This window comes from Babylonia areolata, chromosome 25 (assembly GCF_041734735.1).
Source record: "Babylonia areolata isolate BAREFJ2019XMU chromosome 25, ASM4173473v1, whole genome shotgun sequence".
Lineage (NCBI taxonomy): Eukaryota > Metazoa > Mollusca > Gastropoda > Neogastropoda > Buccinidae > Babylonia > Babylonia areolata.
The window spans coordinates 6872365-6888470 of NC_134900.1; the positions used below are offsets into that span (position 1 = coordinate 6872365).

The following is a 16106-nucleotide window of genomic DNA, read 5'->3' on the forward strand; positions in this document are numbered from 1 at the left end:
TATTGGCACTTTTTCGTTTTCCTTGGGGGTTCCATGATAGTGCCTGCCTTGTGATGTTGCTGGCTGGCTTCCTCAGGGTGTGCCCGATCCATCCCCATCTCCTGCGCCGGATTTCATCCTCGGCTGGCAGCTGGTTGGTACGTTGCCACAGGTCTGCGTTGCTGATGGTGTCGGGCCAGTGGATCTGAAGAATTCTTCTCAGGCAGCTGTTAATGAAGGTCTGCACTTGAAATGAGGTGCACATTTGAAATGACTTATGTGTGTAGAAAGATTTTGTCATAAACTAGTGGTAAAAGTACCATGTACTGTTCTACAGGTGTGGTTACCGTTCTGTAGTTCTCCTGTCCACAAAACGAAAGAGGTAGCCTCGTGGTTTTTGTCGTTTAACTTGCTGAGAGAGATCATGATGATAACTATACGAGTCAGTAAGAGGCAGGCTAAAAGAATCTTGGTAAAAATATTGACGTACATGAGATAAAAGAGGCAACTTGCCGAGCCACAGGCTCTTCTTCAGACAAGAGTCGTTATGGTCGTCATAGTGGGCAGTTTTGCTGTTTGTATCTGAGAAGGTCGAAGCAGATACTGGTTTTAAGACAGGAAGTGAGTGAAAATCCAGCCTGCATCTTCATGGTAATCGGTCGACAAAAAACCAAAAGGCGAGCACACGCGTTCGCACGCACATACACATGCACACACACACACACACGCCCACAACACACGCACGCGCACATACACACACACACACACACACACCACAAACACACACACACACACACACACACACACAACACAAACACACACACACAACACACACACACACACACACATAACACACGCACGCACCCACACGCTCGCGCGCACGCACACACACACACACACACACACACACACACACACACACACACACACAGAAAGAGGATGAGAGAGAGAGATGATTGAATATATATTCCTGACTCTTCTGAGGCATTCTACATATGCATTTTCCATGTTTGTGTAAAAAAAACCCGCAGTTTATGATACAGGCTAATGCATCTTTTTGCGTCACAGACTGTTCATAACCTTGGATTACGATTGTCACGTAGCACAATCAGAAACGGTCCTGGTTATGTAACGTCTGTGACATAAAGATGCATTAGTCTGTAGCATGAAATATGTCATTGTTTGTATACATGGAAAATGCATATGTAGAATTGCTGATTGGTCCCTGGTTAATTGAATTCTCTCCTCCTCTTCCTCTCTCTCTCTCTCTCTCTCTCTCTCTCTCTCTCTCTCTCTCTCAACGTAAGGGTATCGATGAGAGAGAGAGAGCTAACGATCATCATACATTTTGTGTGGCAAGAAGGGAAACATTGCTTAACAAGAAGTTGTTTCACAAGGATGTTTTGTCTGAACAAATAACTATCTCTGTTAAGGACCAGAACGACTTTTGGAGAAACGCGTGGAAAGGGCTTAAAAACTGCCCCAAATCAGAATGTTACGACACAAGAGGAATGGCATAAACATTCCAGAATTGTTCTGGAAAAAGATTACCATTCTGATTGTGAAATTCAAGTAGATGATTTGGGAACACATGAATACATAACATTTGGATCGGCCTGTCACGAAAGAGGAGGTGATGTTTGCAGTACGTAAAACATTTATCCTTCCGAAACAGACTTAATTTTCTTTAGGCTTACATTACTCTTGTTTTCCAAAAATGAAATTTTCTTTAAAAACTCTGTTATATGTATAAGTCATTTAAGAAGAGAAGCATTATGATTCGATACTGTTATATTGTCCAAATATGCAGCATTCATAATAACATGTATAATGATATTTATGTGCGCATTTTTACAAACTCATTTATGTATACCCCTTCAAATGGGGACATGGCCTTTCTTGATTAAAACATCATGATCGCTCTCTCTCTCTCTCTCTCTCTCTCTCTCTCTCTATCTCTCTCTCTCTCTATGTCTCCCTTCCCTCTCTGTCTCTCTCACCCATCCCTCTTCAGTCCTTTTCAATGCCTTACGCAGTTTTGGTATTGTTCACAGATCCATCTGTCCATCCACTAATCCATCTCCAACCAGCTCGATTATAATCCATTACTCTGTAACATTTGAATAAATGACAAGCCATGGCAAAAGACTCAGTTTGAGAGTCGTTGCGAAACTATGTATCAAATCTCAATGCACAAATCGCAAGGACTCAGGCTATCGATGCAAGACAGACCGACGGACACATAGACGGGCTGGACTGGCTCATTACAGACTTGAAACACGTTGGACTGAATTCCAGTTGAAATATTATTCTGGAGTGGGAGGAGGAAGGATGACATGTAATTTGAAAACGTGTTTGACAAAATATTGATACGGGCAGTAGGTGGGTTGCCTCACATATCAATATCAAAGATCTCCTGTCAACGCGTAATTATTCTCAAGTTCCCTGAAATTAAAAAGCTGTAAGTAATCAGAGAAGGTCCTTTTTTTTCTTAAGGGAGTGTAAAAAAAAAAAAAAGGGAAACGAGGACAGACAGGGGGTTGACAAAGGGGAGGGGGGTTGGTGCGGGGGAGGGAGGGGGTGAGGGGGGGGGGGCAAGGGAGCGTGATGAAAGGGGCGGGGGTGGAGTGGGTACGGGGGAGTTAAACATTGATAAGTGGAGAAGAAGAAGAGTCGCGAAAAAAGCTTTCTTAACACACTCAGTACGGTCAGTCCTCTCTTCTCCTCTACACAGACCCCTCTGATGTCCAGTGGGTGTCTGAATGACCCAACCTTTAGCTTCCGTCGTCAGAATTGTGGTATTCTTTGTCAACATTCACCTCTTCAGTATAAGAGCCTTCCTCTTGCAATAATTTGATGATGGTAATTGGGGTGAAACGCTGTTAACGTCGTCTCTTTCGCCGTTCGTATGGAGAGAGTTAAATCAGAAGAAAAAAGAGGAATAGCGAATTTTGTTTTTCTGTTGTCTGACTGTCCTCGCCCTACTTCTCATCTCTCTTTGTTCTCGTTTTGTTTTCTTTCTTTTTTTTTAAATCTTTTTTTTTGTTTATTTCCCCCCACAGTTTTGTCATTCATTTCTTCCGTTTTCTCTCAACACTAATCTCCATCTTCCCCCCCTTTTTTTTTAAATCTCACTTTTATACATCCCATCTGTTCTCAGTTGACCTCTTCTACACATACTTTTAATCATTGTGATGACTTCGTTATACATAAGTAACAACGTTTGTGTTTGTATGGCTTGTGCATGCTAGTGAGTAGGTGAATGCGCCCATACGTGTATCTTTTCTTAAACATTTTTGTTTTGTTTTCTTGTTCTTACCACGCCCACCCCCACACACCCCAAAAAAGAAAAGATAGTTGGGTGCAAAATGGTTATTTGTGTATTGTCGACCACGACATCAAAGAAAGTGTTTTTTCCTCACTCAAAGAAGAAAAATATTGTCTGTCTCTCCCTTATCTCTTCCCCCCCACATCTCCCCCCCCCTACCACTCTCTTTCCCTGCTGATGTTATCCACAAGACATAGTGTCGTCTGTGATCTATAAGTTTGCTTTTTTTAGAGTGCAAGCATCAGAGAAGTTGTGACGCAAAACGTTATTCATTCTTTGGTGTTTCTTGTATTTCTCTCTCTCTCTCTTTTTGTATTTGAAAAGGTTCTGTGATGGTATTTATTCCCTTTTAACTTCATGACGTGCCATGCCCTCATGAATAAACCATTCGCTGCCTCTCTCTGTCTCTCTGTGTCTATCTGTCTCTCTCTCTCTATATATATATATATGTGTGTGTGTGTCTCTGTCTGTCTGTCTCTCTCTCTCTCTCTGATATGCTTGCTGTACTGACACAATGATTCCCTCTTTGTTTATGTTACTGTTTCCCCTTCGAGGGCTGCATGAAAAAAAGTATTATTTTGCTTATTGTGTTACCCTCAGAAAATAAAATGTATTAAATTCAATTCATTTCAATTCAGTTCAGTCCAATTCTCTCTCTCTCTCTCTCTCTCTCTCCAACATTCTGCACTTGATTTAATGTGTCCGTTGTGCAAAAGTGGAAATGAAGATGAGCTGAATTTTGTTTTATGTTGTCCTGCTTTAACCAGTTTGAGAGTACGATATATCCCACCAGCTTTTTATAGATATCCCAATCAGTTTTGTTACTACTAGCATCTGAAAAAGAAAGCGTCATAAGGAATTTGTCAATATACTTGTACAAGGCATTGCATTTCAGATCTGTTGCAACTTAATGATTTTCTTTAATGCCTGTGCTTGTTTGTATATTGTAGCCCTTCATGAGGGGCAGTGGCCTTTATATGAATAAAACATCCGCATCCGCATCTCTCTCTATCTCTCTCTCGTCCATGAGTACAGAAAAATGTGTACACCTGCAAATGTCTCTTGGTGGGGTGTCCTTCAGCACGCGTGGTGGGTGGGTGTCCTTCAGCATGTACAGTGGGTGGGTGGGTGTCCTTCAGCATGTACGGTGGGTGTGTGTGTCCTTCAGCACGGTGGGTGGGTGTCCTTCAGCATGTACGGTGGGTGTGTGTCCTTCAGCACGGTGGGTGGGTGTCCTTCAGCATGTACGGTGGGTGGGTGTCCTTCAGCATGTACGGTGGGTGGGTGGGTGTCCTTCAGCATGTACGGTGGGTGGGTGGGTGTCCTTCAGCATGTACGGTGGGTGGGTGGGTGTCCTTCAGCACGTACTGTGGGTGGGTGTCCTTCAGCATGTATGGTGGGTGGGTGGGTGTCCTTCAGCACGTACGGTGGGTGGGTGGGTGTCCTTCAGCACGTACGGTGGGTGGGTGTCCTTAAGCATGTACAGTGGGTGGGTGGGTGTCCTTCAGCACGTACGGTGGGTGGGTGTCCTTCAGCACGTACGGTGGGTGGGTGGGTGTCCTTCAGCACGTACGGTGGGTGGGTGTCCTTCAGCATGTACTGTGGGTGGGTGTCCTTAAGCATGTATGGTGGGTGGGTGGGTGTCCTTCAGCATGTACGGTGGGTGGGTGTCCTTCAGCATGTACTGTGGGTGGGTGTCCTTCAGCACGTACGGTGGGTGGGTGTCCTTCAGCATGTACTGTGGGTGGGTGTCCTTAAGCATGTATGGTGGGTGGGTGGGTGTCCTTCAGCATGTACTGTGGGTGGGTGTCCTTAAGCATGTATGGTGGGTGGGTGGGTGTCCTTCAGCATGTACTGTGGGTGGGTGTCCTTAAGCATGTATGGTGGGTGGGTGGGTGTCCTTCAGCATGTACTGTGGGTGGGTGTCCTTCAGCACGTACGGTGGGTGGGTGTCCTTCAGCACGTACGGTGGGTGGGTGGGTGTCCTTCAGCATGTACGGTGGGTGGGTGTCCTTCAGCATGTACTGTGGGTGGGTGTCCTTCAGCACGTACGGTGGGTGGGTGTCCTTCAGCATGTACGGTGGGTGGGTGTCCTTCAGCATGTACGGTGGGTGGGTGTCCTTCAGCACGTGCGGTGGGTGGGTGTAGACAGCGTGAATGCGTGTGGGGAAAGGAGAGGAAGATGTAAATGTTCATGTGGTGATAGAGTTAGACTTCCAAAATGGGAATTTTTTTGGTCTACCACTCTCAGTGCCAACATTCTCTCTCTCTCTCTCTCTCTCTCTCTCTCTCTCTGTGTCCCTCTCTGTCTGTCTCTCACTCTCTATGTCTCTCTGTCTTTCTCTCTCTCTCTCTGTGTCTTTCTCGCCCTCTCTCCCCCTCTCTCTCTTCCTCCCTCCCTCTCTCTTTCTCTGTCTGTGCCTTCCTCCCTCCCAGTGCCCTGCGTTTAGTAACAGAAGCCAGATGTCTGAGCAGTGACGTCATGTGCTGCTCTGTTTGCAGAAGAACGAGAAACTGCGGTTCCAAGCAGGAAAAAGTGGCAGACAGGAAGGCAGCCAACATAAAGCAGTGTAATGAGTGTATGTGTGTCACACGCACGCGCGTAGGCATGCAATACCACAGGCACAGGCGCGTGTGGATGTGCACAAACCTGTCCGTAGCACGTGCACGTCTGTCACATCAGCTTCCAAGCATGCACACAAAACTCTTCTTAGCACGTGCACATCTGTCACATCAGCTTCCAAGCTTGCACACAAAACTTTCCTTAGCACGTGCACGTCTGTCACATCAGCTTTCAAGCATGCACACAAAACTCTTCTTAGCACGTGCACATCTGTCACATCAGCTTCCAAGCATGCACACAAAACTCTTCTTAGCACGTGCACATCTGTCACATCAGCTTCCAAGCATGCACACGAACGCACGCGCCTTCAACATCTATCACACATACACTTATTAGGTGTGTGTATCTCCTGTCTGTATTGTATTGCACTGCGTTTTGTCACAACATATTATTCAGGTGAAATTCAGTATGTTCCTCAATGTAGCGCCACCATGTTCATTTTTCTTCCTGTCTGCAAATGCATTTATTTTACTGTCAGAATTGTGCCACGGACGACCCTTTTGTTGCCGAGGGCTCTTTAACTTGCGCTCAGTAACTGCTGCACACAGGACCTCGGTCGGTCGTCTCGTCCGAAAAACTATACGCCCACACCCACTACCCCCACACAAACATCACCATCCACACCAACATTCTCCGGCCCTCGCCTTCCACAGCACATCGGGCACCAGACCCGCTAATTCCCCTTACGACGACAGACATTGGTTTTATCCACGTTCGAGCCAGACTGTGTCCCTTCCCCACCTTCATCCTCCCTCCCTTCCTATTTCTCCCTCCCCATGGAAACTCTAATCTCGCCGCCTCAAACACACACACACACACACACACACACACACACAAATTTGATTGATTTGTACGTTTACAATGTCAGCGTTTTGGACTGTAATTTTCATTGTTTGATTTTGTATGCCTGCAATTACATTGGATTAGGAAGGGGGAAAAAAAGAACAAAGCTTGGAAAAGAAAAAGATTGGTGTGAGTGACGAGCCTTAAAATGCACATGTAATTTCTAGTCGGATTAATGAAGATGTTTGTTTGTATTTTAAATCTCGCCCCCTCACGCCTTTTTATATATAAAAAGATATAATTCTAAATTGAAAATGTGCCCATCTCGCAGTTCATTTGTCTTTTTGTTGCGAATACTTGGCACAGTTTCATCTCTCTCTCTCTCTCTCTCTCTCTCTCTCTCTCTCTCTCTCTCTCTCTGTGCGTGTGAGGTTTTTTTCTCTGTGTGTGTGGAGGTGGGGGGGTCGTTTCCGACTCCCCTTCTTTATAACGTTGTGCGACTTAATTAACCCAGCTAGACTTCGCATCCAGGAAAAGACTGGGAGAGTCGATCACCAAGGCCAACAACTGCAGTGTGGAGGAAACAGTGGCGGACAGGAAGGAGGGGGCTGCCGAGACGTGTTGACAATGACGACCAACAGCAAATGGTTCCCGCACGTGCCTCTCGTCCACATGGCGGCCATGGTTCCTCTCTTTCTCCTGGTCATTTCTCCTGGTTAGTACGTGTGTGTTGTTGTTGTTGTTGTTGTGTGTGTGTGTGTGATGTGTGGTTGTAAATGTGTGTATGTGTGTGGTGGTGTTTGTGTCTGCGTGCTGTGTGTCTCTGTGTGTGGTTGTCTGTGTGTGTGTTATGTGTATGTGTGCGTGCGTGTGTGTTGTGTGTGCTCGCGTTCTTGGGTGTCTTGTGTGCGCCGGTTCACTATTCGGTCTGCATTTTAATACATTGTAAGAGAAAGAAGACGTTAATGATCAGAGAAAGGAACGATATAAACCGTCATTGTCAATTCAAGTACAGCCCTATATTCTCAAGACGGTAGAAGTGGCCTCCGTAATGTTCATTTTCTGTCAAAACTTTTATTTGGTGACTGATTGTCCACTGTTTTCTTCAGTATTCCTGTTATGAACTGAGGGGAGTTTTAGTCACAAAAAGTATGTGACGGTTTTTTTTCTCTTGGATAACAGACTTGGTTTTGGGGAGAGAAAAAAAGCAATTTGAAAAAATGTTTCGTTTTTGTTGTGTGCTCTAACCATCCGCTTGTGTGCGCCGTTTTTAATTCACATTTGCAACAGATTACAACACCACGTCGTCATTATACAACAGATTACAACACCACGTCGTCATCATGCAACAGATTACAACACCACATCGTCATCATGCAACAGATTACAAGACCACATTGTCATCATGCAACAGATTACAACACCACATCGTCATCATGCAACAGATTACAAGACCACATTGTCATCATGCAACAGATTACAACACCACATCGTCATCATGCAACAGATTACAACACCACATCTTCACCACATCGTCATCATACTCGTACAACAGGTGTGGTTTAGCGAATATGGATCCGCCCACTCGCTCTGACACTTTCTTGAAACTGAAACTAAAATCTGAAACTCACAATCACCCCATTTTACTCGATTCAATCCCCCCCGCCCCCCTCTCTCCCTTTCCTCCCCAGGCATGTCCGTGTTCCCCAGTCTCGCCCGTTACACCTTATTAAAAGTATTACCTTTCTGTTTCTAAAATCTGTGCTCCAGGTGTTTTGTCTCTCGCACTGTGTGTTGGCGTTTTTTGTGTGTCTGGTTCCCAGGTCTTCGTTATCCGCTACTCCCCCCCCCCCCTCCCTCCCCTTTTTTGACCCCTTTTCGAGGCAGATCTTGTTCCTGAATCATTTGGAGATGGATTTCTTTCCTCAGTTCATCAGTCGATCATATTGCTTTCACCGCACGCTGTGACACCTTGAAAAGAAACGGACACTTAATCCACACCAATATTTTTTCCCTTACCGAGCCTTCCTGTTTCGACACCCATCCTTTGGGCTATATTTTTTCCATTGCCGGATTGTTTTAGCCTGCCCTGCCAGAGACAGAAAGCATGTCGTAGGCCTACAGCAGAATATACAGTAATCAGTTGCCAGTATCCTCCGGTAACGCTCACTAACATGGAGCAGTCACCCACGCTCACAGTTGTCCTTCTTGCAGTCACTCTTCGTTATGGTGCGGTGTGGTTCCGTACTGAACGATAACTTATGATACGATACTATACAAACGATACCATACGACATGATAACAAGCAATGCGATGAGGTACAGTAGTAAAGGAGATTTTAGCATGCTAACTACGATGCTGCCAAGTCCAGCATGGGAATCAATTCACCGTTGTTTATTCTCAGTAGGAAGTTACAGTGCTTTTGTCATTCAAAGCAGCTGACAAAACAGCAAACAAACAAAAAAGAAACGTTATAAATCATCGTTGTTGTTTTCTTTGTGTGGGTGTGTGTGTGTGTGTTGTTGTTGTTGTTGTTGTTTTTTTTTTTTGGGGGGGGGTTGTCGTTTTTTTGTTTGTTTGGGTTTTGGGTTTTTTGGGGGGGGGTGTTTTTGTTTTTTGGGGGGCGGTGTCCTTACGTATCGAACTGTCCTATTCTTCCATTCTTTGTCTCCCACACTCTTCTGCCCCCTGTTGGGCCCCTTCGGGCTTGTTCGCATGTTTCTGAGGGTTAAAAGTCAGCCTCCGAGACGGTGTCCGGACAGGATGGGTCGTCACCCTGCCCGAGTCACTACTCCTCGTCGTAAATACACACCGCGGAACGTGCTGCCACACTGTGGGGATGGTGATATGTGTAACAACGATATTCTGAAAGTGCGCTTGAAAGATGGATGTTATTTATAGTGGCGTTCTGACATTTCACAAGCCCATAATTATATCCATTACACCTGAACGTATTCATTAGATGATGAGTGTTGCTCTTCTGTACAAAACCGCCAATGACTTTTTCCTTGTTCTGGCTAAGAAAAGATAACAATTTTCAACTCTTGATTTACTAACATACGCCCTAAAGCCATCTCTACACAGTACTACTAGTAAATGATGCACACTGTATGACAGATGCCCGACTAGTTTGACCCAGGCGCTTGATATAAATACTTATTGTATGCTTTTAAAAGGACGCAGTTCTCAGACATTTTGATTTTGACTATGATATTTTCAGGATGGGTTAGAATGGATTTAAAATTTCCATTTTAGATATTCGTAGGCTTTTTAGTTTGATGGAATGATTGATTTCTTGGTCAGTTGATTAATTTGCTCTTCAGGATCGATCACACTGCCTGGACTGATATAGGGGTGATCAGTTGCGTTGTCGAACGGATGTAACGAATTAGCTGACCTTGTAAACCTTTCCTGGTCCTGCCCGCACTCTTTATAGTTCTTCGTGTGGCCATGTGTAGTCGGCTCGGCTTTAACAGCAACAAACGATCAGATTACTTCCTTGTGGCGAATACAGACCAGAGGACAAGAACTGATGCAGTCTTTTCTTCTCTCTCCCCCACCATCCCCCCAGGGAAGCAGAACACTCTTAAAATTGGGGCAGGAAACTTCTCAGCCAGAGAAAACGCACTGCACAGCGGTCCCTCGTCGTCCTTAAAGGGACGGTGCACTTTCCACAGCTGTCAGCTTCCTGTCTCCTTCAGTTCTCCACCACCACCCCGCCCCCGCCACTCCCCACTCCCCTCCCCCACCCCTCCATCCCCTCCTCCATCTTTCCGAGTCCACTCCTACTCCTCCCTCGTCACTTCTTTACGGTCTGTAGACATGAAGTGAACGCCAGCAATACGTTTCGAAAGAAAGAAACGGGGATGAAGAGGACGAGCAGATGAACCCAGATGGGTGAGAGGTGCGGGGATAGAGGGGATGAAGAGGACGAGAAGTAACACAGATGGGTGAGAGGTGCGGGGATAGAGGGGATGAAGAGGGACGAGAAGTAACACAGATGGGTGAGAGGTGCGGGGATAGAGGGGATGAAGAGGACGAGAAGTAACACAGATGGGTGAGAGGTGCAGGGACAGAGGGGATGAAGAGGACGAGAAGTAACACAGATGGCTGAGAGGTGCTGGGATAGAGGGGATGAAGAGGACGAGAAGTAACACAGATGGGTGAGAGGTGCGGGGATAGAGGGGATGAAGAGGACGAGAAGTAACACAGATGGCTGAGAGGTGCGGGGATAGAGGGGATGAAGAGGACGAGAAGTAACACAGATGGGTGAGAGGTGCGGGGATAGAGGGGATGGAGAGGACGAGAGGTAACACAGATGGGTGAGAGGTGCGGGGATAGAGGGGATGAAGAGGACGAGAAGTAACACAGATGGGTGAGAGGTGCGGGGATAGAGGGGATGGAGAGGACGAGAAGTAACACAGATGGGTGAGAGGTGCGGGGATAGAGGGGATGAAGAGGACGAGAAGTAACACAGATGGGTGAGAGGTGCGGGGATAGAGGGGATGGGGGCGGGTGAAGAGGAGAATGGAGGGGAGTGGGGGGGAGGATGTAAGGAAAACACACACACAAACACGCATTCACGCACACGCACGCACGCACGTACGCGTGCGCGCTCAGACACACACACACACACACACACACACACACACACACACACACACACACACACACACACAGCAGAATTTAACGATTGATGCACACTCGGTACTCCCTGTCTATGAGATGCTATCTTCACTGGAAAAAGAATAAAAGATGAATTATTCTTGTATAATATTGTATTGTATTACACTTTTGTCAAAACAGATTTGTGTGTGTGAAATTCGGGCTGCTCCCGCTTCGTAGGGGGACTCAATGCCACAAGGCCAACACTCCACTTGATCAGTGAGCAGACTTTCTCACCAGAGAACTTGGCTAGCCTTCATGCAAAGCCATTCAGCATCAGTTGGAAAGTGGAACGTCCACCCATCGTGCAAAGGTGTTCTACACCGACAGGAAGCAAGAAAATTTAAACATTAAACTAAAATGAAATAAAGCAAATAAACAAATGAGTACGTTTATTAATATATTATAAATTTAAAAAAAAAAATTACGTTGAAGACTGGCTGAAATAGAATAAGAATAAAAGACGGGTCATGTTTAGCGAACTTGTGCGTTCCCATACACGCGTGCATACTCACGCAAACCTGTACATGCACGCACGTATGCGCGTACACACACACACACACACACAAACACACAGACTCACCCCCGTCACCCACCCCCCCCCCTCGCCCCCCCCCCCTGCCCCCTCCCCTCCCCTCCCCTCCCCACACACACATACCCATCGCACATTCATACACCAGCTCACACACCCACACCCACAAACTCTCTTGTCTCTCTCTCTCTCTCCTGTCAAAGTTTTGCCACTATTGTAACAAACTAACAGGTCCTCGAGGCCATGAGCGTGACTGGCATGTTCTTCAGTCGATCGTATTTAGGAAGACCAGGAAAGACGGAGCCATTTGGAAGAAGTCTAGAAGTCTGCGCATTGTTGGTTTGGGGACGATGCCAACAGTCGTCTGTTACGTGGTGGCTTACGCTTTTCCTTTCAGGTTAGACTTGCGGCTGCCCTCCCTCAGTATCGTTCATTCTGGAGGCAGTCGATGGTATTTTGAGTAACTCTTTTATATTCATATCGTAACTGCACTGTGATATGCATGACAGTGAGTAATTCAGTTCTAAAACGCACGATTCCTTGAGACATTTTTCTGTCACCAAATAGGACAGCTCAGATTATCGATTATCTCTTGAAGCTAAAGCCCGGAAGTGCCGTTCCAATCATATTCCTTACTATACGCCAGACTGAATATCAGCCATCTATACCCCATGTCCATGGGGAAAACGTAACCTGCACACACAAATATTACAAGCAGACAAGAAAGTTAAAGAGGATATAGTGCATACGTATCGAAGCTTTCTTTGTGATTGACCGTTGGGACCTGTTCCACGCAGCGTCGTTAACAAATTTGGGGGAAAAGAAAGGACGTTTCCCAAGACATTCAGGTACATCTTAGTTTATTTATAATCCACCTCATGCATTGGTGATTTCGAGGTTGAAGATACGCCGAAACCAAAGCTTCAAAAATAAAGAAACTGGTTTATTATTATTACTGAGAGAGAGAGAGAGAGAGAGAGAGAAAATTCGAAGTCAAGTTTACCTCGGTCAGTGTAATAATGATAAAATCAAATGAGATATATATTTTGCTGTCTTCAGGAACTGGGACTTGTCCCGAGTGGAACATTAAGGGACAGACAGGGTTTTCATGAACTTTTTTTCTCGTGAGGTCATGCACTTGCCTGTACTCTGCAGCATGTTTGATATTGAAGGGTTATGTCCTCTGTGGGGCCCATTCTTGAAGGGTTCATCATGAGGCACGAGATAGACCAGCATGAGTTCCTTTAGTTAGTTTCTTTTAGTGTGGGACTGGTTATGAATAGTGCGCGAGTTCGATTTCTCTCTCCCGAGTTCTTTTACAGACGGTCTAACATTTGGTTTGAGAGATGTGTAAGGATCTGAAGTATGTGACTGATTTGTGATATACCTGGAAAATGAATGGCCTTGAATGTCAGTGTGACCAGAAATCCAGGCCAGATCAATTTTATTACCTTCGTTTTGCAGAGTTGTATATAGTTCATGAAATTCAATCAGCATAATTAGGACGATTTTTGTTTTGGCTGGCAATGGTTTCAAGACCAGAAAGTGAGATGACAGAAAACTTTTGAACTTACGTTGATAAACCATTGTTACGGCTGGAGCGACAGCACTTAGTTGAGCTGTGTAGTGAGAATTGACAGACCATTGATGTTCCATAAAACAAAAGCTCTAGCAGTGTTTGGGCGGAAGGCAGCAACAGCATCTGAATAATGAGCCAACTGTTAAATCTTCGGTGAAGGCCAAGATGACAACACTTCTTACAAAAGCGTTCAGTTGCTGAGAACACACACACACACACACACTCTCTCTCTCTCTCTCTCTCTCTCCTATAGCAAGTTGCACACGTTCACCAACTTGACTGGATAACTGCATCGTGGGATCTGTTCGCTAAAGAACCGCTGTTTTCTGTTGTTGTTTTTATGGGTAGCAAGGTTTAAGCGAAGAGCTTGATGAAATTGAGTTGGGGGAAAGTTCTGAGTGGTAAGGATGAAGGCATAGCTGTTTTCGAAGGAACGGGGGTGGACTGCGTCGGCTGGTTGTAAATAGGGCGACTTGATTGACTAGTTCATTGATTCTTTGATCGATGACGGAGAGCGTGACTGTTTGCCCAACAGAGCAGCAACAGGCTGAACCTTCCTCTCCCAACACACCAGACCCCACCAGACTTTCCGATGTTTCCCGTCCTGACCTGTTTGCTTTCTCCCCCCTGCCCTGTTTGCTCCTGTCTTTATTAGAGAGTGGCAAATATTTTGATTCAGCTCAAATTTCTCCTTTCGGCATCAGTCATTTGTCGGTCAGTGTTAACAGTTGCTTTCATGTGAGCTGGAATACTGAGTGACAAATTTCCATGACTATCGTTTACGACTTATGTGCCGTTGTTTTTTCTGTGTGTGTGTGTGTGTGTGTGCGTGCGTGCGTGTTCGAGTGTTTGTGTGTGTGTGGCGCGCGTGTTTGTGTATATGTGTGTGCAGCGTCGCTGTCGTCGCCGTCTTTGTTATTGTTAAGTCTTTAAGAAGTTCTGAACAGATATTTCTCTCACAGACTTAGAATACTTTTGAAATGGGAGAAATTAGATTTCCTGTTGGCCAACGACAAAAATCAGAATGTACACAAAGGTTGGAAGTGAAACCCTCCTGCCACACAAACACGCACATACATCAGACGAAAAACATCCGCTTCCATAAATGATAAAAGCAGTCATATCACAAGAGAGAAGAAACGCAGTGCTATTTGAGTGCTGAAGATGGATTGCCCAGAAGCCAGAGTATACCCCATACTTGAACAGTCTGATAGTGTTGCATCGATCGTGGAAGAAGTGGTGGTCTGGTTGGAATTTTGTAGTTTAAATAGAAACAAAAAACTAAACACAAATCTAATGCAAGTCTTGTGTGGGGGAAAGAACATGTTGCAAGGTGATTGATATTTGATGTGAATTAACATCATTTTTGTTGAGTCTCTGTTTCAATTGTAAATCAGACGTGTACAGAAAATGTCTCCTTTACAGCACTGCATATGCAGCACAATAGTGAGCACTGCATCAGAGTGCAGTGCAGTCCGACATGACAACTAACAGTACAACAGTGTGCATACATTGTAATTGGCTGCATGCACTGAAGGCATACGTGAGAAAAACATGAGCTTATGCAGAGAAAGAGTGCTATACAAATGGATAACAGGGCCAAGTAGTACAAGTAGCAGCAGTAGTCATGGTAGAATAAGTGGTTTCGTTGTTTTCGTTATTGTTATCATCATTTATGTTATTGTGATTTCTGTTACTTTTCTCGTCACAGCAGAACATCTCTGCATGTTGGTAGTAGTAGTAGTAGTATAGGGAGTGGCAAGTCATCTGCCTAGACCTCTCGGCCTTTTTATGTCCCCATCGAATCTTCATCTTCACTTCTTCCATTTTATTTTATTTATTTATTTTCTTCTTTTGTTTGTTGTTGTTTGGCGGGGTATGCAAGTACACTTCTGCAAGAAACTTTGCTTCATTCTTCATAATCTTTTTTTTTTTTTTTTACTTTTAAAATGGTGTTGGTGTCAAGGAGATTTTTCCAGTTCTCTTCCCACGCTCCTCCATCCAAATCCCCTGAGGACACATACCCGTGGTATCAGATATAGTCTGAGAGGTATTCCCTATCTCTCCACATCCGCTGAAGTCTGATCCTGCCTGTGCAGTCTTACCGATCCACCATTGCTTTATTTCTCTGGATTATCAGTCGCGTCTGTCATTGTATTTTTACGTCATTTCGCAGCTGGTTGTGGGTTAGTATTACGTCATTTTTTTAAATCACCGCCCCCCACCCCCCCAGACCCTTGTTCTTTGCCTCTTATTCGCGGGAGGATGTAAGCAATATCGTACTGCATTTTTAGTGAAAGATCGAGCATCTGCATATATAGACACATTTAATTCGACTTAGTTTTTTTGAGCGACATGGACATCTTCAGTCATCCGTGAGAGACGCAATGATCGAGTGAAAATTGGTCACTTGTCGATTTTTTTTTCTATTCTGACAACACTGGTAGGCTACCATACCGCCATGTCATCATTTTTGTCTGTGCTCAACATTTTCTGTTTCCGTTAACAGAATAAAACAAGAATAGATACTGTAACTTTTTCATTTGAGAAGAAAAAGTGTTCATCCAATCAGAGTTGTACTTTCTGTCATTTTGATGAGGCGAACATCGATTCACAG

The 16106-nt window shown here is 45.0% G+C and overlaps 1 protein-coding gene across 1 annotated transcript in view; it reads left to right on the forward strand.

Moving 5' to 3' along the window:
- The window catches only part of LOC143299884 (uncharacterized), an 88661-nt gene that overhangs the window by 34902 nt on the left and 37653 nt on the right, over positions 1-16106 (forward strand). Inside the window, exons 3-4 of the mRNA XM_076613377.1 lie at positions 5810-5877; positions 7245-7428. Coding sequence (XP_076469492.1) covers positions 7341-7428 — 88 coding nt within the window. The 5' untranslated portion in view covers positions 5810-5877; positions 7245-7340. The remainder of the gene's footprint in view (positions 1-5809; positions 5878-7244; positions 7429-16106) is intronic.